This window comes from Gorilla gorilla, chromosome 18 (genome assembly GCF_029281585.2).
Source record: "Gorilla gorilla gorilla isolate KB3781 chromosome 18, NHGRI_mGorGor1-v2.1_pri, whole genome shotgun sequence".
In the NCBI taxonomy this organism is placed as follows: domain Eukaryota; kingdom Metazoa; phylum Chordata; class Mammalia; order Primates; family Hominidae; genus Gorilla; species Gorilla gorilla.
This window is the reverse complement of record NC_073242.2, coordinates 65,350,370-65,375,751: the sequence shown is the minus strand read 5'-3', so window position 1 is coordinate 65,375,751 and position 25,382 is coordinate 65,350,370. Positions and strand designations below refer to the sequence as shown.

At 37.1% G+C, this 25,382-nt stretch overlaps 1 protein-coding gene across 1 annotated transcript in view; it reads right to left on the bottom strand.

Moving 5' to 3' along the window:
• Positions 1 to 25,382, bottom strand: part of LOC129527819 (sodium/hydrogen exchanger 9B1-like) — a 47,316-nt gene extending 21,934 nt beyond the window's left edge. The window contains 4 exon segments of the mRNA XM_055366797.2: positions 8,241 to 8,413; positions 21,328 to 21,455; positions 22,564 to 22,705; positions 25,210 to 25,382. Coding sequence (XP_055222772.1) covers positions 8,241 to 8,413; positions 21,328 to 21,455; positions 22,564 to 22,705; positions 25,210 to 25,358 — 592 coding nt within the window. The 5' untranslated portion in view covers positions 25,359 to 25,382.

Sequence of the window (25,382 nt, the reverse complement as noted above, 5' to 3'; positions counted from 1 at the left end):
CCTGATACCAAAGCATGACAGAGACACAACAACAAAAAAAGAGAATTTTAGACCTATATCCCTGATGAACATTGATGCAAATATCCTCAATAAGATAGTAACAAACTGAATCCAGCAACACATCAAAAAACTTATCCACCATGATCAAGTTGGCATCCCTAGGATGCAAGACTGGTTCAACATATGCAAATCAATAAACGTAATCCATCATATAAACAGAACCAAAGACAAAAACCACATGATTATCTTAATAGATGCAGAAAAGGCCTCTGACAAAATTCAACAGCCTTTCATGCTAAGAACTCTCAATAAACTAGGTATTGATGGGACGTATCTCAAAATAATAAGAGCTATTTATGACAAACCCACAGCCAATATCATACTGAATGGACAATAACTGGAAGCATTCCCTTTGAAATCTGGCACAAGACAAGGATTCCCTCTCTCAACACTCCTATTCAACATAGTCTTGGAAGTTCTGGCCAGGGCAATCAGGCAAGAGAATGAAATAAACTGTATTCAATTAGGAATAGAGGAAGTCAAATTGTCCCTGTCTGCAGATGACATGATTGTATATTTACAAAACCCCATCATCTCAGCCCAAAATCTCCTTAAGCTGATAAGCAACTTCAGCAAAGTCTCAGGATACAAAATGGATACAAAATCAATGTGCAAAATCACAAGCATTCTTATACACCAATAACAGACAAACAGAGAGCCAAATCATGAGTGAACTCCCATCCACAATTGCTTCAAAGAGAATAAAATACCTAGGAATCCAACTTACAGGGGACGTGAAGGGCCTCTTCAAGGAGAACTACAAACCACTGCTCAACAAAATAAGAGGACACAAACAAATGGAAGAACATTCCATGCTCATGGATAGGAAGAATCAATATCGTGAAAATGGCTATACAGCCAAAGGTAATTTATAGATTCAATGCCGTCGCCATCAAGCTACCAATAACTTTCTTCACAGAATTGGAAAAAAACAACTTTAAAGTTCATATGGAATCAAAAAAGAACCTGCATTGCCAAGTCAATCCTAAGCAAAAAGAACAAAGCTGGAGGCATCACATTACCTGACTTCAAACTACACTACAAGGCTACAGTAACCAAAACAGCATGGTACTGGTGCCAAAACAGAGATACAGACCAATGGAACAGAATAGAGCCCTCGGAAATACCACACATCTACAACCATCTGATCTTTGACAAACCTGACATAAACAAGAAATTGGGAAAGGATTGCCTATTTAATAAATGATGCTGGGAAAACTGGCTAGCCATATGTAGAAAGCTGAAACTGGATCCCTTCCTTACACCTTATATAAAAATTAATTCAAGATGGATTAAAGACTTAAATGTTAGACCTAAAACCATAAAAACCCTAGAAGAATACCTAGGCAATACCATTCAGGACATAGGCATGGGCAAGGAATTCATGACTAAAACACCAATAGCAATGGCAACAAAAGCCAAAATTGACAAATGAGATCTAATTAAATTCAAGAGCTTCTGCACAGCAAAGGAAACTACCATCAGAGTGAACAGACAACCTACAGAATGGGAGAAAATTTTTACAATCTACCCATCTGACAAAGGGCTAATATCCAGAATCTACAAAGAACTTAAACAAATTTATATGAAAAAATCAAACTACCCCATCAAAAATTGGGCAAAGGATATGAACAGACACTTCTCAAAAGAAGACATCTATGCAGCCAACAGACACATGAAAAAATGTTCATCATCACTGGCCATCAGAGAAATGCAAATCAAAACCACAGTGAGATACCATCTCACACCAATTAGAATGGCGATCATTAAAAAGTCAGGAAACAACAGGTGCTGGAGAGGATATGGAGAAATAGGAACGCTTTTACACTGTTGGTGGGAGTGTAAACCAGTTCAATCATTGTAGAAGACAGTGTGGCAATTCCTCAAGGATCTAGAACAAGAAATACCATTTCAACCAGCCATCCCATTACTGGGCATATACCCAAAGGATTGTGAATCATGCTGCTATAAAGACACATGCACACATATGTTTATTGCTGCACTATTCACAATAGCAAAGACTTGGAACCAACCTAAATGTCCATCAATGATAGACTGGATTAAGAAAATGTGGCACATATACACCAAGGAATACTATGCAGCCATAAAAAGGATGAGTTCATGTCCTTTGTAAGGACATGGATGAAGCTAGAAACCATCATTCTGAGAAAACTATCGCAAAGACAGAAAACTAAACACCACGTGTTCTTACTCATAGGTGGGAATTGAACAATGAGAACACTTGGACACAGGATGGGGAACATCACACACTGGGGCCAGTCATGGAGTGGGGGGGTGATAGCATTAGGAGATCTATCTAATGTAAATGACGAGTTATTGGGTGCAGCACACCAACATGACACATGTATACATACATAACAAACCGGCACATTGTGCATATGTACCCTAGAACTTAAAGTATAATAATAGAAAAACTATGACACTCTCCTACATACCATCTGTACAAAAATTATAAATTTTAGATAACCATCCAGAGATATTTCTCTAATTCTTGGAAAAAATATCAACATTGAAAACATCAAAAAAATTAAACAGTTCTTTTTTCGTCCAAAAAAAAAAAAAAAAAGAACGATAGTGAATCCTCCCTAACTCATTTTATGAGGCCAGCATCATCCTGGTACCAAAGCCCGGCAGAGACACAACCAAAAAAGAGAATTTTAGACCAATATCCCTGATGAACATCGATGCGAAAATCCTCAATAAAATACTGGCAAACCGAATCCAGCAGCACATCAAAAAGCTTATCCACCACGATCAAGTGGGCTTCATCCCTGGGATGCAAGGCTGGTTCAACATATGCAAATCAATAGATGTAATCCATTACATAAACAGAACCAAAGACAAAAACCACATGATTATCTCAATAGATGCAGAAAAGGCCTTTGACAAAATTCAACACTCCTTCATGCTAAAAACTCTGAATAAACTAGGTATTGATGGGATGTATCTCAAAATAATAAGAGCTATTTATGACAAACCCACAGCCAATATCATACTCAATGAGCGAAAACTGGAAGCATTCCTTTTGAAAACCGGCACAAGACAAGGATGCCCTCTCTCACCACTCCTATTCAACATGGTGTTGGAAGTTCTGAAAAGTGGAATCAGGCAGGAGAAAGAAATAAATGGTATTCAGTTAGGAAAAGATGAAGTCAAATTGTCCCTGTTTGCAGATGACATGATTGTATATTTAGAAAACCTTATCATCTCAGCCCAAAATCTCCTTAAGCTGATAAGCAACTTCAGCAAAGTCTCAGGATACAAAATCAACGTGCAAAAATCACAAGCATTCCTATACACCATTAATAGAGAAACAGAGAGCCAAATCATGAGTGAACTCCCATTCACAATTGCTACAAAGAGAATAAAATACCTAGGAAGCCAACTCACAAGGGTTGTGAAGGACCTCTTCAAGGAGAACTACAAACCACTGCTCAATGAATTAAAAGAGGACACAAACAAATGGAAGAATATTCCACGCTCATGGGGAGGAAGAATCAATATCATGAAAAAGGCCATACTGCACAAAGTAATTTATAGATTCAATACCATCCCCATCAAGCTACTAATGACTTTCTTCACAGAATTGGAAAAAAAAACTACTTTAAAGTTCATATGGAACCAAAAAAGAGCCTGCATTGCCAAGACAATCCTAAGCAAAAAGAACAAAGCTGGAGGCATCACACTACCTGACTTCAAACTATACTACAAGGCTACAGTAACCAAAACAGCATGGTACTGGTGCCAAAACAGATATATAGACCAATGGAACAGAACAGAGGCCTCAGAAATAAGACCACACATCTACAGCCATCTGATCTTTGACAAACCTGACAAAAACAAGAAATGGGGAAAGGATTGCCTATTTAATAAATGATGCTGGGAAAACTGGCTAGCCATATGTAGAAAGCTGAAACTGGATCCTTCCTTACATCTTATACAAAAATTAATTCAAGATGGATAAAAGACTTAAATGTTAGACCTAAAACCATAGAAACCCTAGAAGAAAACCTAGGCAATACCATTCAGGCCATAGGCATGAGCAAGGACTTCATGACTAAAACACCAAAAGCAATGGCAACAAAAGCCAAAATTGACAAATGGGATCTAATTAAACTAAAGAGCTTCTGTACTGCAAAAGAAACTGCCATCAGAGTGAACCAGGCAACATACAGAATGGGAGATAAATTGCAATCTACCCATTTGACAAAGAAAGAATTCAAACAAATTTACAAGAAAAAAACAACCCCATCAAAAAGTGGGCAAACATATGAATAGATGCTTCTCGAAAGAAGACATCTATGCAGCTAACAGACACAAGAAAAAAAGCTCATCATCACTGGTCATCAAAGAAATGCAAATCAAAACCACAATGAGATACCATCCCACCCCAGTTAGAATGTCAATCATTAAAAAGTCAGGAAACAACAGATGCTGGAGAGGATATGGAGAAATAGGAATGCTTTTACACTGTTGGTGGGAGTGTAAACTAGTTCAACCATTGTGAAAGACACTGTGGCAATTCCTCGAGGATCTAGAAGTAGAATTACCATTTGACCCAGCAATCCCATTACTGGGTATATATCCAAAGGATTATAAATCATGCTACTATAAAGACACATGCACATGTATGTTTATTGTGGCACTATTAACAATAGCAAAGACTTGGAACCAACCCAAATGTCCATTAATGATGGACTGGATTAAGACATGTGACACATATACACCATGGAATATATGCAGCCATAAAAAAGGATGAGTTCATGTCCTTTTCAGGGAGATAGATGAAGCTGGAAACCATCATTCTCAGCAAAACTATCACAAGGACAGAAAACCAAACACCGCATGTTCTCACTCATAGATGGGAATTGAACAATGAGGTCACTTAGACACAGGGCTGGGAACATCACACATTGGGGCCTGTTGGGGGGTGGAGGGCTGGGGGAGGGAGAGCATTAGGAGAAATACTTAATGTAAATGATGAGTTGATGGGTGCAGCAAACCAACATGGCACTTGTGTACCTATGTATCAAACCTGCACGTTGTGCACATGTACCCTAGAACTTAAGGTATAACAACAACAACAACAAACGTTTCTTCTACCAGATGTCCTCAGTCATCTCTCTCAGTTTCAAAGTTCCATAAATCTGTAGGGCAGGGGCAAAATGCCACCAGTCTCTTTGCTAAAGCATAGCAGGAGTGACCTTTACTTCAGTTCCCAACAAGTTGCTCATCTCAATCTCGGACCTCCTCAGCCTGGACTTCACTGTCCAAGTCACTATCAGCAGTTTGGTCAAAGCCATTCAACAAGTCTCTAGGCAGTTCCAAACTTTCCCACATCTTCTGGTCTTCTTCTGAGTCCTCCCAACTGTTCCAAACTCTGCACATTACACAGTTCCAAAGTCACTTCCACATTCTCAGGTATCTTATAGCAATACTCCATTACCTCAGTATCAAAATCTGTATTAGTCATGGTTCTCTAGAGGGATAGAACTAATAGGAGATATATATATATATATATATATATATATATATATATATATATATATATATATATGAATGAAAGGGAGTTTATTAAGGAGAATTGAATCACACCATCACAAAGTGAAGTCCTACAACAGGCCGTCTGCAAGTTGAGGAGCAAGGAATCTAGTATTGGCTCAGTCCGAGTCCCAACACCTCAAAAGTAGGGAAACCGACAGGCCAGCTTTGAGTCTCTGGATGAAGGCCTAAGAGCCCCTGGAAAACAACTGGAGTAAGTCCAAGAGTCCAAAAGCCAAAGAACCTGGAGTCTGATATTTGAGTGCAGGAAGCATCCAGCATGGGAGAAAGATGAGGGCCAGAAGGCTCAGCAAGTCAGCTTCTCCTAACCTTCTTCTGCCTGCTTTACTCGAGCCATGCTGGCAGCTGATTTTATGGTGCCCACCCACATTGAGGGTGGATCTGCCTTTCCCAGTCCACTAAATAAATGTTAATCTCCTTTGGCAACACCCTCACAGACACAACCGGGAACAATACTTTGGATCCTTCAATCCAATCAAGTTGACACTTACTTAATATTAACCTTCACAATGTAATATTCATCCCATTTGTAATTTTTCTTTAATATACAAGCTCCTTGAGAACATGCACCATTTGATCTTGTCTCTCTGTTGTGTTGGGAGGCAGTGGAGAAGAGAAGAGTTAAATGTGTGGGTGTGGAGTGAGACTGTCAGATTTGCATCTTGGCTCCCCTACTTATTGGATCTCTGTCATTGAGTAAATTACTTAACATCTTTCTCAGTTTCCTTACCTGTAAATGAGTGGTGACATATATGGAACTTAGAACAAGAGCCAAGCAAGTATTCAATAAAAGCTAATGTTGTTGCCTACTGTTTATTCTCAGTGTTTGGCATAGTAGCCAGCAAAAGGAAGAGGAATTTTTTTTTCTTTTTTTCAGACAGTCTCCCTCTGTCACCCAGGCTGGAGTGCCATGGTGTGATCTTGGCTCACTGCAACCTCTGCCCCTTGGGTTCAAGTGATTCTTGTGCCTCAGCCTCCTGAGTAGCTGGGATTACAGGCCTGTGCCACCACACCCAGCTAACTTTCTGTATTTTTAGTGGAGATGGGGTTTCCCCATATTGGTTGGCCAGGCTGGTCTTGAACTCCTGACCTCAAGTGATCCACCCTTCTTGGCCTCCCAAAATGCTGGGATTATAGGTGTGAGCCACCATGCCCGGCCAATTTTTTAATTTAAAAAAATATTTTTATAGCAGCACAACTAAGCATTATTTTAATAGCAAATATTGGAGTTAACTTTAATTTTGAACAGGATGAGTAATCATGATGCAGCACATTGAATACCCTTTCATTAAGCTAAACAACTATTTAAAATGATATACAAACACATTTACTGAAAAGAAACATGTTTGTGATATACAGTTAAGTGTAAAACAATTCAGGTTATAAGAACATATTAGGCCGGGTGGGATGGCTCACGCCTGTAATCCCAGCACTTTGGGAGGCCAAGGCAGGTGGATCACGAGGTCAGGAGATCAAGACCATCCTGGCTAACACGGTGAAGCCCTGGATCTACTAAAAACACACAAAAAATTAGCCGGGCGTGGTGGCGGGCGCCTGTAGTCCCAACTACTTGGGAGGTTGAGGCAGGAGAACGGCATGAACCCGGGAGGCAGAGCATGCAGTGAGCTGAGATTGTGCCACTGCACTCCAACCTGGGTGACAGAGCAAGACTCCGCCTCAAAAAAAAAAAAAATAAAAGAACATACTGGTCAATATTCACTGATTTTTATAAGAATATTTGACAGAGAGAGAGGGGTAAGGGAAGGGAAGGGGGAGGAGAGGGGAAGGGAAGGGAAGGGAAGAAGGGAAGAAGGGAAGGGAAGGGAATATGGGTGGGTTTATATCAAAAGGTTCAGAAGGAAATGATTCTTTTCTTCTGGATGTGACTATTGTAGATTTTATTTTTAACTTTTCCTCTTTTTCTTATTTATTTATATTTTCTTATTTTAAGAGAAACTATAAAACTATATATATTACTTTTCAACTTAAAAATAGTTTAGTGCTTCAATAATACAGAAGACTCAAACATTGCAGATAATTAAATCATTACTTAATGTGGAAATATTTAGTTTCACAATTTCTGTAGTGATATTCAAGAGCAGATATCACCTTGGGAATCAGAACTGGTGCAGGAGCTTGTCCTAACACTACCAAAAAGGCATATGGCTGTCCCAGCTCTGTATGTTTATGTCGTCTTATAATAGAGCAACCATCTGTTTATTAGGATGGCCAAAAAGGCACATTTCAAAAGTGCCTATTAAAATATTAGTAATACAAATAATACTGCTGCTTAATTTTTTCTAATGAGAACTGATAAAATTCAAAAGCAACATAAGCAGATAAATAGTAATAATATGGTTTATCAAATTAATTGTCACATGATTATTAAAGTGAGATCATGTGTGTTAAGTAGTGGTATCTTAAGCCACTGAAATATCTTCCTTGGTCTGGAATGAGCTTTCTATGGAGATTAAAAAGATGTTAAATTGAACAGTCTTGGTTAATAAATGAAGAAGCAAAGCCGGAAACCCTGTTTAAAGAACTAACAAAAAAGGTCATGAATGATCTGGTGCTTGTCATATTTTCTTGTTTACCCGAGGAGAAGACTATGCTCAAGCATGTATTGAATCCAGTGATAGCCAGAATGTCATCCATACTGCTAGCAGCCATTAGTAAGGTTGGAATGTCTTCCTCAACACCATATCCATTTTCTTGCAACAGCATCGTGTAAAGGACAACAACAGCAAGAGAGACAGCACCTAGAACAGAACTGAAAGAAAGAATGAAAATTAATTTAAAAGCATCTTTTTAATCAAGTAGTGTTTTATAAGTACAAGTAGTTTATAATAAATGTATAACAAACATTGTTTAGAAGAATTTCAAATTTGAGTGAATGCAATTTAATGGTGATAAAACTTTTCATGCATTGTTTAGTGCTGGCTAAAATTTTATACAGACGTGGTTTAAAATGTTGGGCTGAGCACAGGTTGCAGCCTCTCCCTCTATTCCTAAATCCTTTGAAGTGAAGATGTAAAGGTCATAGAAAAATTCATAACCTAACTAGAAAGCAAAAGGTGAATCATCAATGGACAAGAAACTAAGTATATGCCAGAAAGATAAGAGACAGACAATTTAGCATTGAAAAAAGGAAACCATAAACCAAAATGTGTGTAAATAAGATTGCCTCAAAAGATACATGTGCTTCTAAAAGTGGTCCAAGCCCTGAAATGACAGATGCTGAGAGCAGGAGAGACCTCTGGGGAAACCAAATAGTTGATTATTTGGAGTAGCACTGTAAGAATGGTCAGACAAATCTACCTTCCACACATTTCCTACCTCTTGAGTAAATAAGTAAGGAAGGAAGGAAGGAACAGAGTTGTCTGCCCAAAAAAACAAGTGTGGCCACCTAAGTTACAAAGGCAAATGAGAACATTTCTGGAGTGGTTGATGACACCCATGAGGAATGGGGAGGCTCCTGCTCAGAATACCTTCTATTGGCATATCTTATCCAGAATTTCACCTCATCTCTTCTACATTTGCTTTATAAAGTGTGAAGTATGTCCTGTGTAAAAATGCTTTTGGTGCTCCTGCCAGAATCCATTTACCAGGTCAATGAACACATCTCCCAGTGCTTCTTGTTGGCTGCTAATATCTGCAGGTTTCTAGAACCCTTGTCCTGCTGACAAGCACCTACCTGGGAATACTAGAGAGGTTGTGCACCCCTCTACTTTCCCTCCAGACAGCATCTGCCAATGACGGACTGATGTGAGATTTGCTTCCGGCTGTACAACTCTATGGCACAGTTTATGCTACAGATTTCCCTGTGGGCTCAAGAAGAGACTAGACTTCACTAAGACCACATACTGGTCTAGTTCAGTGGTTCCTGAACTCTGCTGCACATTGTAATCACCTGTTGTATTATTTTTCTCATTTTGCTTAACAAGTCATCCCCAAACATAGCAGCTTAAAACAACAAATATTTATTGTCTTATGCTTCTGTGGGTCAGGAATCTGGGCATGGCTTAGCTGTATGCCTTGACTTAAGATTTCCCATGAGGTAGGGTGGGGTGGAGAAGATCTGCTTCCAAGTTTACTCATGTAGCCATTGCAGGCTTCAGTTTTTTCCAATGAGGTTTTCTCCACAGGGCTGCCTCAGGACATGGCAGCTGGCTTCCCCAGGAATAAGTGATCAAAGAGAATTTAATCCACAACATCAATTAAAAACACAAAGTATCTAAGAACAAAACTGTGAAGACAGTCTATACTTTTATAAAAATTGTGAATATAATAATATAATAATTAAGATAATACCTGAATACTTAGAGAGACATTTCACAAGTGTGAACTAAAAAGCCCCAATTTGACCATTGCTCAACACCATGCCTGGCTAGTTTTTGTGTTTTTAGTAGATACAGTGTTTCTCACCATTTTGGCCAGGCTGGTCTTGAACTCCTGACCTCAAGTGATATGCCTGCCTTGGCCTCCCAAAGTGCTGGGATTATAGGTGTGAGCCACCATGCCCAGCCAAAGCCTCAATAATATAAAGAGGTAATCTCTCCCCCAAATGAATTAATCAGAGATACACCAATCAAAATCTTTGCAGGGACTTTTACTGAGCTTGACAAGCTGATTATAAAATTCATTTGGAAGAATAAGATCTTAGAATGAAAGATCAAGTAAACTTAAGAAAACCAGACACTGTTTTTGTAAAGGTGAAATAGTTAAAACTGGATAATAGTGACATATAAATAGACAAAATAAATTGGAAGAAAAGAGAATACAAAGTGTGGAAACAAATCTATGGGATTTGTTACATCATAAATTGGTATTTTAAATCAGTGGGAGAAAGAAAGAAATCTTTCACAAATGGTGCTGAGATAACTATTTATGTGGAAAGGAATATAGATAGATCCTTACACATAATAAATGTTAAAAGCTCAAAAGGAAAAGTAGTAATAAGAAAATGTAGTGGGCTAGGCGTGATAGCTCACACCTGTAATCCCAGCACTTTGGGAGGCTGAGGCGGACAGATCAGGAATCTGAGACCAGCCTGGCCAACATGGCAAAACCAATAGCTGGGTGCAGTGGTGCATGCGTGTAGTCCCAGCTACTTGGGAGGTTGAGGCAGGAGAATCACTTGAACCTGGGAGGTGGAGGTTGCAGTGAGCTGAGATCATGTCACTGCACTACAGCCTGGGTGACAGCAAGACTCTGAACAACAACAACAAAAAGATGTAGAATAATATATTTGTGATCATGAGGTAAAAAGGAACTTTTGAATGATACATACAAAGGCATTAGACATAAAAAGAGATTTTGATACATACAAAGGCATTAGACATAAAAAGAGATTTTGATACATTCAATTATTTTAAAGTAGTACTTCAAAAGCAACTTCAAAAGTACTATAATAAAGTACTACTTCAAAAGCAATTCTGCTCTTTCTCCCCCTTTTTCTCTTTTTCATTTTCAAAGTCAAGTGAACGGTGTTGTGTATTGGCAATTCTGTCTGTTGAAAATAACAAAATACACTTCTTAGAGTGAAAAAAATCATCACAAACAAAATTAAATATCTACTGATATTTGCAGTACATATAATTTACAAATGCATATAACAGATATAATTAATAAAGAAGACCAACTCAACAAAAAAATGGACAAAGATATGAACAGGCTAGTTACAGATAAGGAAAAGCTGAAGGACAACACATATATAAAAGATATTCAAGCTTGTGAATAATCACATAAATGCAAATTAAAATAACAAAAATATGCCATTTTTTCAATTATCAGACTGGAAAACATTATAAAATTTAATAACATCAAGGATTTGCAAGGATTTTCAAGAACAACAGGTATGCTCATAAGCTACTGGTATTAGGGCAAATTAAAGTGGCCATACCAAAAGGATTTTGGCTGTATATATCAAACTAAAAATGCATGTAACCCAGGTAACTATTCTAGACAAACTTATATTTATGTAAAATGAGACAAATAAAATGCTATTTTTGTTATAACATTGTAAATAAAATCTGCTGTTGACATACAATGTAATCTTATACAATTAAAAGGAATAAACTACATGTGTATCCATCTTGAGATGGATAAACCTCGAGACTATTGTTGAGTGAAAAGAACAAATTGTAAAGTAAAATTTTCTTGGGTATGATTACATAAAAATGCACAAAATAATACTCTTTTTTTCTCTGGGTTCACAAATACATTTGTTAGAAGTCCAGAACATTATTTTTAAAGCTCTAGAATGATAACATAAAACTCATGAAGATGCTGCCACTCTGTCTCCAGCGGCACATGAGTGCACCCCACAGCACCATTGCCCCGGCTGGCACGTGCAAGTATGCAGAACACCCCCATCCCACTCCTGCCGGCACTGCACCCCGCCAACACATGCATAACTGCTGTGTGCTGCTGCTGCTGGCACATATGTGTGAGTGAGGACCTTGCTACAATCACTACAGTGAAGCACTTTGGCTGGCACACCCCATCAGAGTGTTGTTGCCAGTGGACTGGGAACACCTTAGTGCTTAACATTGAAGGGCCAGACAACAAATCTGTGGGTATGGTACCAGCCTTGCAAAGTTAGAGCATGCAGTTCAGGAGTGCTGAGCTGAGCCTTTGCCCCCTGAAATCTTCCAGAAATGAAGCCATTTAACTGAAACTACCTTGTGCCACAGTCAAACCCTCAAGGGCATTAAAGAATATAAAAAAGGAAAAAACTCCATCCAAAGGACAGTGAGTCAAAACATTAAAGGAACCTTAGCCCACACAGATGTGAAAGAACCAGTGCAAGAACTCTGGCAATGTAAAAAGCCAGAATGTCTTCCTGTCTTCAAGCAATCATACTAACTCTCCAACAATGGTTGTTAACCAGGACTAAACGACAGACATAGATTTCAGAATCTGGATAGAAACAAAGATCATTGAGATTCAGAAGAAAGTCAAAATCCAATCCAAATAATCTAAGGAATCCAATAAGATGACATAAAAGCTGAAAGATGAAATAGGCATTTTAAGAAAGAACCAAACTAAACTGATAGAGCTGAAAAATGCACCTCAAGAATTTCATAATGCAATAACAAGTACTAACAGTAGAACGGACCAAGCTGAGGAAAGAATCCCAGATCTCAAAGACCACTTCTTTGAATCAACTCAGTCATATGAAAATAAACAACAAAAAAGAATGGACAAAACCTCTGAGAAATCTGAGATTATGTAAAGAGACCAAACATATGACTCAAGGCATCACTCAAAGAAAGGGAGAAAGAACAAGCAAGTTGGAAAACATATTTGAGGATACTGCCCACAAAAACTTCCCAAATCTTGCTAGAGAAGTCACCATTTAAATCCAGGAAATGCAGAGAATCCTGTGAGATACTATACAAGATGACCATCCCCAAGACAGAGAGTCATCAGATTCCCCAAGGTCAACATGAAATAAAAAAATATGAAAGGCAGCTAAAGTGAAGAGGCAGGTCACATACAAAGGGAATCCCATCAGGCTAACAGTGGAACTATAAGAACTATAAGATACTCTACAATCCAAAAGAAATTGGGGGCCTATATTCATCATTCTTTTTTTTTTTTTCGAGACGGAGTCTCACTCTGTTGCCCAGGCTGGAGTGCACTGGTGCTATCTCGGCTCACTGCAACCTCCACTTCCCGGGTTCAAGCAATTCTTCTCCCTCAGCCTCCCAAGTAGCTGGGACTACAGGTGCACACCACAACACCTGGCAATTTTTTGTAATTTTAGTAGAGACAGGATTTCACCATATTGGCCAAGGTGGTCTCAAATTCCTGACCTCGTGATCTGCCCACCTCGGCCTCTCAAAGTGCTGGGATTACAGGTGTGAGCCACCACGCCCGGCCTTCAGCATTCTTAAAAAAATAATAATAATACTTGGCCGGGTATGGTGGCTCATGCCTGTAATCCTAGCACTTTGGGAGGCTGAGGGGGGCAGAACACAAGGTCAAGAGATCAAGACCATCCTGGCCAACATGGTGAAACCTCATCTCTAATAAAAATACAAAAATTAGCTGGGCATGGTGGTGTGTGTCTGTAGTCCCAGCTACTCAGGAGGCTGAGGCAAGAGAATCACTTAACCCAGGAGGTGGAGGTTGCAGTGAGCCAAGATAGCACCACTGCACTCCAGCCTGGGGACAGAGCAAGACTCTGTTGCAAAAAAAAAAAAAAAAAAAAAAAAAAAAAAAAAATTCAACCAAGAACTTAATATCCAGCCAAACTAAACTTCATATGTGAAGGAGAAGTAAGATCCTTTTCAGACAAACAAATGCTAATGGAATCTGCTACCACCAGACATGCCTTACAAGAGGTCCTTAAGGGAGTGCTACATGTGGAAGTGAAAGACTGTTAATGGCCACCACAAAAATACATTTAAGTACATAGACCATTGACGTTGTAAAGTAACTACACAATCAAGTCTGCATAATAACCAGATAACAACATAATGGCAGGACCAAAGCTATAAATACCAATATTAACTGTGAATGTAAACAGTATAAATGCCCTGCTTAAAACTCACAGAATGGCAAGTTGGATAAAGAAGCAAAGCCCAACTGTATCTGTTGTCAAGAGACCCAGCTCATATGCAACAATACCCATTGGCTTGAAGTAAAAGGATGGAAAAAAATCTACCAAGCAAATGCAAAACAAAAAAGGGTAAGCATTGTTATTCTAATTCAGACAAAATGGACTTTAAACCAACAACAATCAAAAAGACAAAGAAGGGCACTACGTAACGATAAAGTGTTCAATTCAACAAGAAGACTTAACTGTCTGAAAGATAAATGTGCTCAAAACTGGAGCATTCACATTTGTAAAACAAGTTCATAGAGACCTATAGAGAGACTTAGATAACCACAGAATAATAGTGGGAGACTTCAACATCTCACTGATGGTACTAGACAGATCATAGAGACAGAAAATGCACAAAGATATTCAGGACTTGAAGTCAACATTTGGCTAAATGGACCTAACAGCCATCTACAGAACACTCCACCCAACAACAACAGAATATATCTTCCTCTCATCTGTACATGGCATATATTGTAAAATTGATCACACTATCAGTCTAAAATTATTTTCAATAAATTAAAAGAAGCCCCTGAAATCATGCCAACCACACTCTTGGACCGCTCAGTGTAGCAAAAATAGAAGTCAACACTAAGAAGAACTCTCAAAACCATACAATTACATGGAAATTAAACAACCTGTGCCTGAATGACTTTTGGGTAAACAATGAAATTAAGGCAGAAACCAATATATTTTTTGAAACTAATTAAAACAAAGATACAATATTCTAGGCTCTCTAAGACACAGGCAAAGCAGTGTTAAGGGAAAAGTTTATCGTGCTAAATGCCCATATTGAAAAGTTAGAAGGATCTTAAATTAACAACCTAATATCGTACCTAAAGGAAACAGAAAAACAAGAGGAAAGCAACCCAAAGCTAGCAGAAGAAAATAAATAACCAAAATCAGAGCAGAACGGAATGAAATTGAGTCATGAAAAGCCATACAAAAGATAAATGAAACTAAAAGCTGGTTCTTCGAAAGAATAAATAAATTTGATAGGTCACTAGCTAGACCAATAAGGAAAAAAAAAGAGAAGATACAAAAAACACAATCAGAAATGGTAAAGTGGACATTACCACCAACCACACAGAAATACAAAAAACTCTCAGAGACTAAGATGAACATGTTTATGAAAACAAAGTAGAACACCTACAAGAAATGGGTAAATTTCTGGAAACATCCAATCTCCCAAGATTGAACTAGGAAGAAATTGAAATCCTAAACAAACCAAAAATGAGTTCTGAAACTGAATGAGTAATAAAAAGTCTTTGAGCCAAAAAAAAAAAAAAAAAAAGCAAGCCCAGGACCCAAGAGATTCACAGACAAGTTCTACCAGAAGTGTAAAGAAGAGCTGGTACCAATGCTACTGAAATTATTCTGAAAAAAGGAGGAGGAAGGATCCCTCCCTAATTCATTTTATGAGGTCAGCATCATTCAGATATGAAAACCTGGCAGAGACACAACAAAAAAGAAAACTTCAGGACAGTTATCACTGATGATCATAGATGCAAAAATCCTCAACAAAATACAAGCCAACTGAATCCAGCAGCATATCAAAAAGCTAGTCCACTATGATCAAGTAAGCTTTACTGCTGGGATGCAAGTTTGGTTCAAGATATACAAACCAATAAATGTGATTCATCATAAAATAGAACTAAAAATAAAAACATCCCTTCTTGATATAAACCCTCAACAAATGAGTTACTGAAGGAGCATACCTCAAAATAATTGAAGCCATTTATGACAAACCCACAGCCAACTTCATACTGAATGGGAAAAAGCTGGAATATTCCCTCTGAGAACTGGAACAAGACAAGGATGCCCACTCTCACTACTCCTATTCAACATAGTGCTGGATGTCCTAGCCAGTGCAATTAGGCAAGAGAAAGAAACACAGACATCTAAATAGGAAGAATGGAAGTCAAACTACGCCTCTTCATAGGTGAAACACTTTTATACCAAGAAAACCCCATAGTAGCCTCTCGAGAGCTCCCAGATCTGACAAATGACTTCAGCAAAGTTTCAGGATACAAAAATCAATGTACAAAAATCTGTAGCATTTCTATACACCAACAATATCCAAGCTGACAGCCAAATCAAGAATGCAATCCCATTCACAGTAGCCACAAAAATATTACAAAATACCTTGGAATACAGCTAAGCGGGGAGATGAAACTCTCTAAAATGAAAATTACAAACGAGTGCTCAAAGAATCAGAGACAACAGAAACAAAAGGAAAACATTCCATGATCACAGATAGGAAGAAGCAATATTGTTAAAATGGCCATACTGTCTAAGGCTATTTACAGAGTCAATGCTATTCCTATCATATCACCAATGACATTTTTCACAGGATTAAAAAAAAGCATTCTAAAATTCATTTGGAGCCAAAAAAAAAAAAAAAAAAAGCACAAATAACCAAAGCAATCCTAAGCAAAAAGAACAAAGTCAAAAGCGTCACACTACCTGACTTCGAACTGTACTACAATGCTACAGTAAGCAAAACAGCATGGTTATGCTCAGCAAAATAAATAATCAGCACAGTAAAAAGACAACCTATACAGTGGGAGGAAATCTTTACAAACTATGCATCCAGCAAAGTACTAATATCCAGAATCTATAAGGAACTCAAAAACAGACATAGACCAGTGGAACAGGTTACAGAACGCAGAAATAAAGCCACACACCTATAGCCATCTACTCTTCAACAAACTTGACAAAAACAAGCAATGGGGAAGGGAATCCCTACTTGGAAATTGTGCTGGGATAACTGGCTAGCCGTATGCAGAAAATTGAAACTGGACTCCATACGTTTCACCGTTTACAAAAATCAACTCAAGGTAGATTAAAGACTTAAGTGTAAAACCCAAAACTATAAAAACCCTGGAAGACAGCCTAAGAAATACCATTCTGGATACAGGCCATTCTGGACATATCCTAGGAAATTTCATTTCTGGAAAACACTTTATGACAAAGATGCCAAAAGCAATTGCAACAAAAACAAAAATTGACAAATGGGACCTAATTAAACTAAAGGGCTTCTGCACAGCAAAAGAAATCATCAACAAACAACCTATGGAATGGGAGAAAATATTTGCAAACCATGCATTTGACAAAAGTCTAATATCCAGAATCCAAAAAGAACTTAGAAAAATCATCAAGCAAAAATCTAACAACCCCATTAAATGCGCAAAGGACAGGACAAGACACTTCTCAAAAGAAGACAAACACGTAGTCAACAAGTATACGAAAAAATATTCAACATCACTAATCATTGGAGAAATGCAAAACAAAAGTGCAGTGAGACACAACCTCACAGAAGGCAGAATGCCTGTTATTAAAAAGTCAAAAAGTAATAGATGCTGGCGAGTTTGGGGAGCTACTCCCAGGTCTTTGGAAGGCTGAGGCATGAGAATTGCTTGAACCTGGGAGGCAGAGGTTGTAGTGAGCTGAGATTGGGCCATTGCACTCTAGCCTGGGCAACAGAGCAAGACTCCATCTCAAAAAAAAATACAGAAAGAGAAAGAAAGAAAAACCCACAGCCAACATTATACTGAATGGGGAAAAGTTGAAAGCATTCCCCTGAGAACTGGAACAAGACAAGGATGCCCACTTTCACCACTTCTATTCAACATAGTACTGGAAGTCCTAGCCAGAGCAATCAGACAAGACAAAGAAATAAAGGGCATCTAAATCAGTAAAGAGGAAGTCAAAGTGTTGCTGTTCCTGATGATATGATCATATAATGAGAAAACCCTAAAGACTCATCCAAAAAGCTCCTAGATCTGATAAATGAGTTCAGTAACGTTTCAGGATACAACATCAATGTACACAAATCAGTAGCACTGGTATACACCGACGGTGACTGAGCTGAGAATTAAATCAAGATCTCAACCCCTTTTAAAACAGCTACAAAAAAACCAAAACAAACAAACAAAACCAAAGAAAAAAACCCCAAGCAAACCAACTTAGGAATATACCTAACCAAGGAGGTGAAAGACCTCTACAGTGAAAACTACAAAGCACTGCAGAAAGAAATCATAGATGACACAACAAATAAAAACACATCACATGCTCATGGATAGGTAGAATCAATATTGTGAAAATGACCATACTGCCAAAAGCAATCTACATCATCATTCTTCCCCGAGCTAGAAAAAGCAATCCTAAAATTCATGTGGAAGCCAAAAATAGTCTGCATAATGAAAACAAGACTAAGAAAAAAGAACAAATGTGGATGCATCACATTGCTTGACTTCAAGCTATATTATAAGGCTATAGTCACCAAAGCAGCATAATACTGGTGTAAAAATAGGCATGTAGACTAATGGAACTGAATAGAGAACAGAGAAATAAAGCCAAATACTTAAGCCAACTGATCTTTAACAAAGGAAACAAAAACATAAAGTTGGGAAAGGACACCATATTCAACAAATGGTGCTGGGATAATTGGCAAGCCATATGTAGAAGAATGAAACTGAACCCTCATCTCTCACCTTATACAAAAATCAACTCAAGATGGATCAAAGACTTAAATCTAACACCTAAAAGTATAAAAATTCTAGAAGGTAACATTGGAAATACCCTTCTAGACATTTGCTTAGGCAAAGACTTCATGACCAAGAACCCAAAAGCAAAGGCAACAAAAACAAAGATAAATAGATGGGACTTAATTAAACTAAGAAGCTTCTACACAGCAAAAGAAATAATCAGCAGAGTAAAAAGACAACCTATAGAGTGGGAGAAAATCTTTACAAACTATGCATCCAACAAAGTACTAATATCAAAAATCTATAAGGAACTCAAATCAGCAAGAAAAAACCAAATTATCCTATCAAAAAGTGTGCTAAGGACATGAATAGACACTTCCCAAAAGAAGATATAAATGGCCAAGAAACATGAAAAAATCCTCAATATCACTAATTATCAGGGAAATGCAAACAAAACCAAAATGCGATACCATCTCACTCCTCCAAGAAGAGCCATAATAAAAAAATTAAAAAAAAATTGATGTTGCCATGGGTGTGGTAAAAAGGGAACACTTTTACACTGCTGGGGGGAATGTAAACTAGTACAACCACTATGGAAAAGAGTATGAAGATTTCTTAAATAATTAAAAGTAGATCTACCATTTGATCTAGCAATCCCACTACTGGGTATCTACCCAGAGGAAAAGAAGTCATTATATGAAAAAAACACTTGCACACACGTTTTTTGCAGCACAATTTGCAATTGTGAAAGATATGGAACTAGCTCAAATGCCCATCAATCAATGAATGCATAGAGAAAATGTGGTGTATATATATGTGTATATACACACATATATGTGTATATACACACATATATGTGTATATACACACATATATGTGTATATGTGTATATATGTGTATATACACATATATATGTGTGTATATATGTGTATATACACATATATATGTGTGTATATATGTGTATGTGTGTATATATATACACACACAGACCATGGACGGAATACTACTCAGCTATAAAAAGGAATGAAATAATGGCATTCACAGCAGCCTGGAAGGAGTCAGACACCATTATTCTAAGTGAAGTAATTCAGGAATGAAAAATCCAGACATTGTATGTTCTGACTTATAAGTGGGAGTTATGCTATGAGGATGCAAAAGCATAAGAATGATACAATGGACTTTGGGGACTTAGGGGGAAGAGTAGGAGGAGGGTGAGGGATAAAAGACTACACCTTGGGTGCAGTGTACACTGCTCTGGTGATGGGTGCACCAAAATCTCAGAAATTACCTCTAAAAATATTTTCCATGTAAACAAACACCACCTGTTCCTTAAAAACTAATGAAAAAAATAAAAAAGACATGAGATCAACCTAAATGCCCATCAATGGTGAACTAGATAAAGAAAATGTGGCACATATACACCATAGAATAATACACAGCCATAAGAAAGAACGAGATCATGTCCTTTGGAGCAACATGGATGGAGTTGAGGCCATTATGCAAAGTGAATTAACACAGGAACAGGAAACCAAATATCCCATATTCTCACTTTTAAGTGGGAGCTAAACACTGAGTACACATGGACAGAAAGAAGGGAACAATCGTCACTAGGTGAATTTGAGGGTGGAAGGTGGAAGGAGGGGGAGAATAGAAAAACTACCTATTAGGTATTATACTTACAACCTGGGTGACAAAATAATCTGCATACCAAACCCCTGTGACATGCAATTTATCCATATAACAAGCCTGCTCATGTACCCCTTGAGCCAAAATAAAAATTGGAGAAGAAAAAAACTCCTAAGAGTTGTCACTTTGGGTAGAGTTATGGGCATTATGATTTGAAGGCATAGTTTAAGGTCATTCCTCCTTTATTTATAAAGTTCTAATTTTTAAAATAAAAGTGCATTTGAGTATTTAATCATAAACATTAATTTAAAAATTCACTGGATTTTGTAGTAACTATGTAATGGATGAACTTTGCTATGAGTGTCATTGGAATGGATAAGCAGAGACAAAAGTTGATGAATTAAGAAATGAAAAGGAGTTAGGATCTAGAGATAGTAGTTATAGACTTATTTTGAGGAATTCAAACATAAGATAAATGGATGGTAGATAAAGATGGATGGGGCATTGGATATACGGCAAGAGTTTTTGTTTGCTTGCTTTCTTTAAAATGGGAGAGTTTATATTTATACACCTATGTCTATATAAAATGTTTCTCAAATATATATATACACACACATACATATATATGAAATGTGCAACTGTATTTACATATAGCTATGAGGAAGAGGCCATTAGATAGACTAAAACATACAGATATGTTATAATACAGATGAAAAGGAATAAATTGATCACGTGAATTTTCTTTATGATAAACATTTAGGGGCTATGAATGTTTGTTAAAAAAATTTCATGCAATTTGGGACATTCCTGCTTTTAATCAACTGCTTTCCAAGGATTTTAACACTGTGAAATGAATTTTAATAGAGATTTTCTATACAATATTCTGAATGTTTTAACAGTTTTAAACAAGCATCCTTAATTGAATATTTTCATAAGAAAAAATGAGAAAGAAATTACCCTAATAGAATTGCCCATTGCCAGGGAAATTTCATAATGAAGTGGGAAAAAACAGCAGCTGCACTTGCCTCCATGAGGCATGGACCTACAGCCAATCTGAAACAAACCACCTTCAAATGTCTCAAAGCCTGAAGCACAAAACAGTCACATTTGATGCATTTACAATGGCCAACAAGAAAATTATTTTAACAAATGTTGGACTATAAAGTCTTTTCTCATAAGAAGCTTTCACTAAATAAAATCTCATTTCAACAGATTGTCCCACTGGACTTTGAACTCTATTATATTTTATATGTCATCATAGGTTGGATTATAAACAATTTCATCTTTTATAAAATATTATTGTATTTTAATTATTAAAATATCAATTTTACTGTGATTAAATAGCTAATGCTACCTTCCTGAACTTTCCTAATACATAGTATAATAATAGTGTCCTAGTAGTGTTTTCCCATTAACTTTTTGATATGAACTCTTTGATTAACTTAATAAGTATAAATACAATACTAACATGCCAAAGAAAATAACTTAAAAACTGCATAATTCATTTTAAAAGGGAGAACTTTTCAATTTTCTCCTTGGTTCATAGTTTCTGCTGGAGAATATAATCTCATTGGCTATAATTATTTATGCTCTTGAGCTATTTCTATTAAACCACATTTGCCACATTTATTTGAGTGGCTGTCATATTCATGAATAGTCATCTTCTTATAGATGGGATTTATGATCCCTAGAATGTAATATTTTAAGAAATGCTTTAAAAGATTAGATTTTACAATAATGCAAAGATAATCAGGAACATAATCCTGTAGAGAAAACGTCATAAAAAATTACTGAAATCCTTAATCTCCCTAAAAAACAAAAAGAATTGTATAAGGTTTTTCTTATAAAACGTTTGTTTGTTTTGTTTTGTTTTTTGAGACGGAGTCTCGCTCTGTCCCCAGGCTGGATTGCAGTGGCACTATCTCAGCTCACTGCAACCTCTGTCACTCAGGTTCAAGCGATTCTCTTGCCTCAGCCTCCGGAGTAGCTGGGATTACCAGGTAAATGCCACCATGCACGGCTAATTTTTGTAGATTACAGGCATGAGCCATCATGCCCGGCCTTTTTTTCTTTATCTTAGGTTTGTTTACAGACTCCACTTGGAACAGGTAAATAAAATTTTTGCTTCTTTTTCTTTCTCACCATCCTCTAATATTTGAAATAACCTTACTCGATTTGTAATTGTAAATCTACCTGTGGATCGAGTCCAAGCCCAGCTTGTATTAGAATAATGTTAAGGGCAATGCTTCTTAAAATTGAAGACCATGCGTTAGGAACATGGACATGTTCACTGATGAATGGAACATTCCTAATTGTAAATCCAGCCAGTAACATCCTTAAAAAGAAAGAAAATAAACATACATGACAGTTCATTTTTCTGAGAAAGAAAACAGAAATGTTTACTTTATTTTCTAATGCACTATGTCTCTCATTATTTTGGTAAAGGGCAGGTTACAAGCAAGTAGAGAAGGCAGCATGAATAAAGGAATGGCGATAAGAAACAATACACCTAAATGGGGTTCAACAAATAATTTAGTGTTGCTGGAACATACAGGGCAAGGAAAGGAGGGAGGAGAATGAGCTTGGTGGACCAGATCATAGAAAGGTCTCCCCCCACTTTGGCAAAGTAAGGCACCATGGGAAGGTTTTAGGCAGGAAGTAATATAATGAGTCTTGCGATTTTTATATGAGGGTCTTGGTGAATTAGTTAGGGATAAAACTGGAGACAGAGACCAAATTGAAGGCTCTGTCACAGTCCACGCAAAAGTTGGAAACAAATAGCCTAAGCTAGAGCAAAAGAGAAAGTTTGGAGAGGAGGAAAATGAATCAATAAATACTTAGAAGGTGCTGTAAGAAAACTGTGGATACAGAAGGGACAGCAGAGATAAGATGTAGAGATTATCTCTACTGACAGTGTACTGAATATATATTTATTTTTGGGGACAGGGTCTCATTCTGTTGCCCAAGGTGAGTGCAGTGATGCAAACATGGCTCACTGTAGGCTTAACCTCCTGAGCTCAAGTGATCCTCTTGCCTTAGCCTCCTGAGTAGCTGAGACCCAGAAAAATTTTTAATATTTTGTAAAGACAAGGTCTGCTATGTTGCCCAGGCTGGTTTTGAACTCCTGGGCTCAGGTGATCCTCCTGCCTTGGCCTCCCAAAGTGCTGGGATTATGGGCATGAGCCACCATGCCTGGCCCACTGTACTGAATATTTAGATATATTTGAATACAGTAAGTTCTCACTTAACATCGTCGATAGGTGATTGGAAATGGCAACTTTGAGTAAAATGGTATATAATAAAACCAATTTTAGCATAGGCTAAATGATATAAACAAGAGTCAATTTCCTACAGCATATTTCTGGTCACAAAACATCATCAAACTTCTCAATAAAGATCCAAAACACTTCTAGTATTAAACAATGAAATAAATGTGAGCTCTACATACATTTTACAAAGTTTTATAAAATAAATAAGATAATTCTTTACTTAATTTTTGATGAATTCACGACTGATGGTGGTTATAGCAGTGATGGTTAAAATCAAAGAATAAATGTTTACAAAGTGAAAATTGTAAGGAGCACCTCCTCCCACTATACAGTTCAAAAACAAACACAAATATGGTAGGCTGGCTGAGAGTTTTCACATCACATTGTTTATTGTCTTGCATTTGTATGGTTATCATATACTTAACAAAATTTTATTTTGCAATAATTTATATTCATTCATTTATTCATTATACAATCCACTAGTTCAGGGTCATTGTACAATCCGCTAGAATACTAGTTCAGGGTCAAAGGTGACTGAAACTTAATCCAAAAAAATCAAGGAGGGACTCCCTCCCTAACACATTCTATGAATCTAGTATCACAATTATACCCAAATCAGGCAAAGACATACACACACACACACACACACACACACACACACACACACACACTACTGGTCAATATCCCTGATGAACATAGATGCAAAAATTCTCAACTAGCAAAATGAATTCAATAGTACATCAAAAAGATAATATAGTTAAGTGGGTTTTACTCCAGAAATACAAGGATGGTTCAACATGTGAATCATTCTTCCATAAAGACATATACACACATATGTTCATTGTGGCACTATTCACAATAAAAAGACATGGAATCAACTTAAATGACTAAATAAAGAAAATGTGTTACATATACACCATGGAATACTATGCAGTCATAAAAAAGAATGGCATCATGTCCTTTGTAGCAACACGGATAGAGCTGAACACCATTATCCTAAATGAAATAACTCAGAAACAGAAAACTCAAATACCACATGTTCTCACTTATATGTGGTAGCTAAACAATGGGTACATATGGACATAAAGATGGAAATAATAGACACTGGGGAGTCCAAAAGGAGAGAGGGTTGGAGGGTTAAGGTTGAAAAATTTCCTATAGGGTATAGTATTCACTGTTTGGTGATGGGTTCACTAGAGCCCAAATCTCACCATTACGCAATATATCCATGTCCCAAACCTGCACATGTACTCTGTGAATCTAAAATTTTTAAAGATTCTATTAAACAATAAAGCAACAGGAATAATATACTAAGGATATTAAATTTATTTTAAAAATAAATTTTGGATAAAACTTGTGTGTGTATATATGTAGACAGAGAGAGAAATAAATGCCCCTATAAAAGAGCTATACACACACACACACACACACACATACAGCAAATACACACATGAAGAAACTATATAAAACATACTACATTGAAATATTTCTGAATTATGACTAATTCGACAAGAAAATGTTCAAAATTTGCATATAGTCAATAACAAAGAAAAGAGAGCTAATTATATACTTACCAAGAAGAGGTGGAAGTGGAGGCACTAAAGGTATTCTAATGAGTTGTAAAATTTTTCCCCCAATAATGGCACTATAAAAAATAATTAACAATCCAAATAAATTTCCACCAGGGAGAGCTTCAGAGCCTAAGATTGACCAGGTCATACACCATATCACAAACAGTGTAAC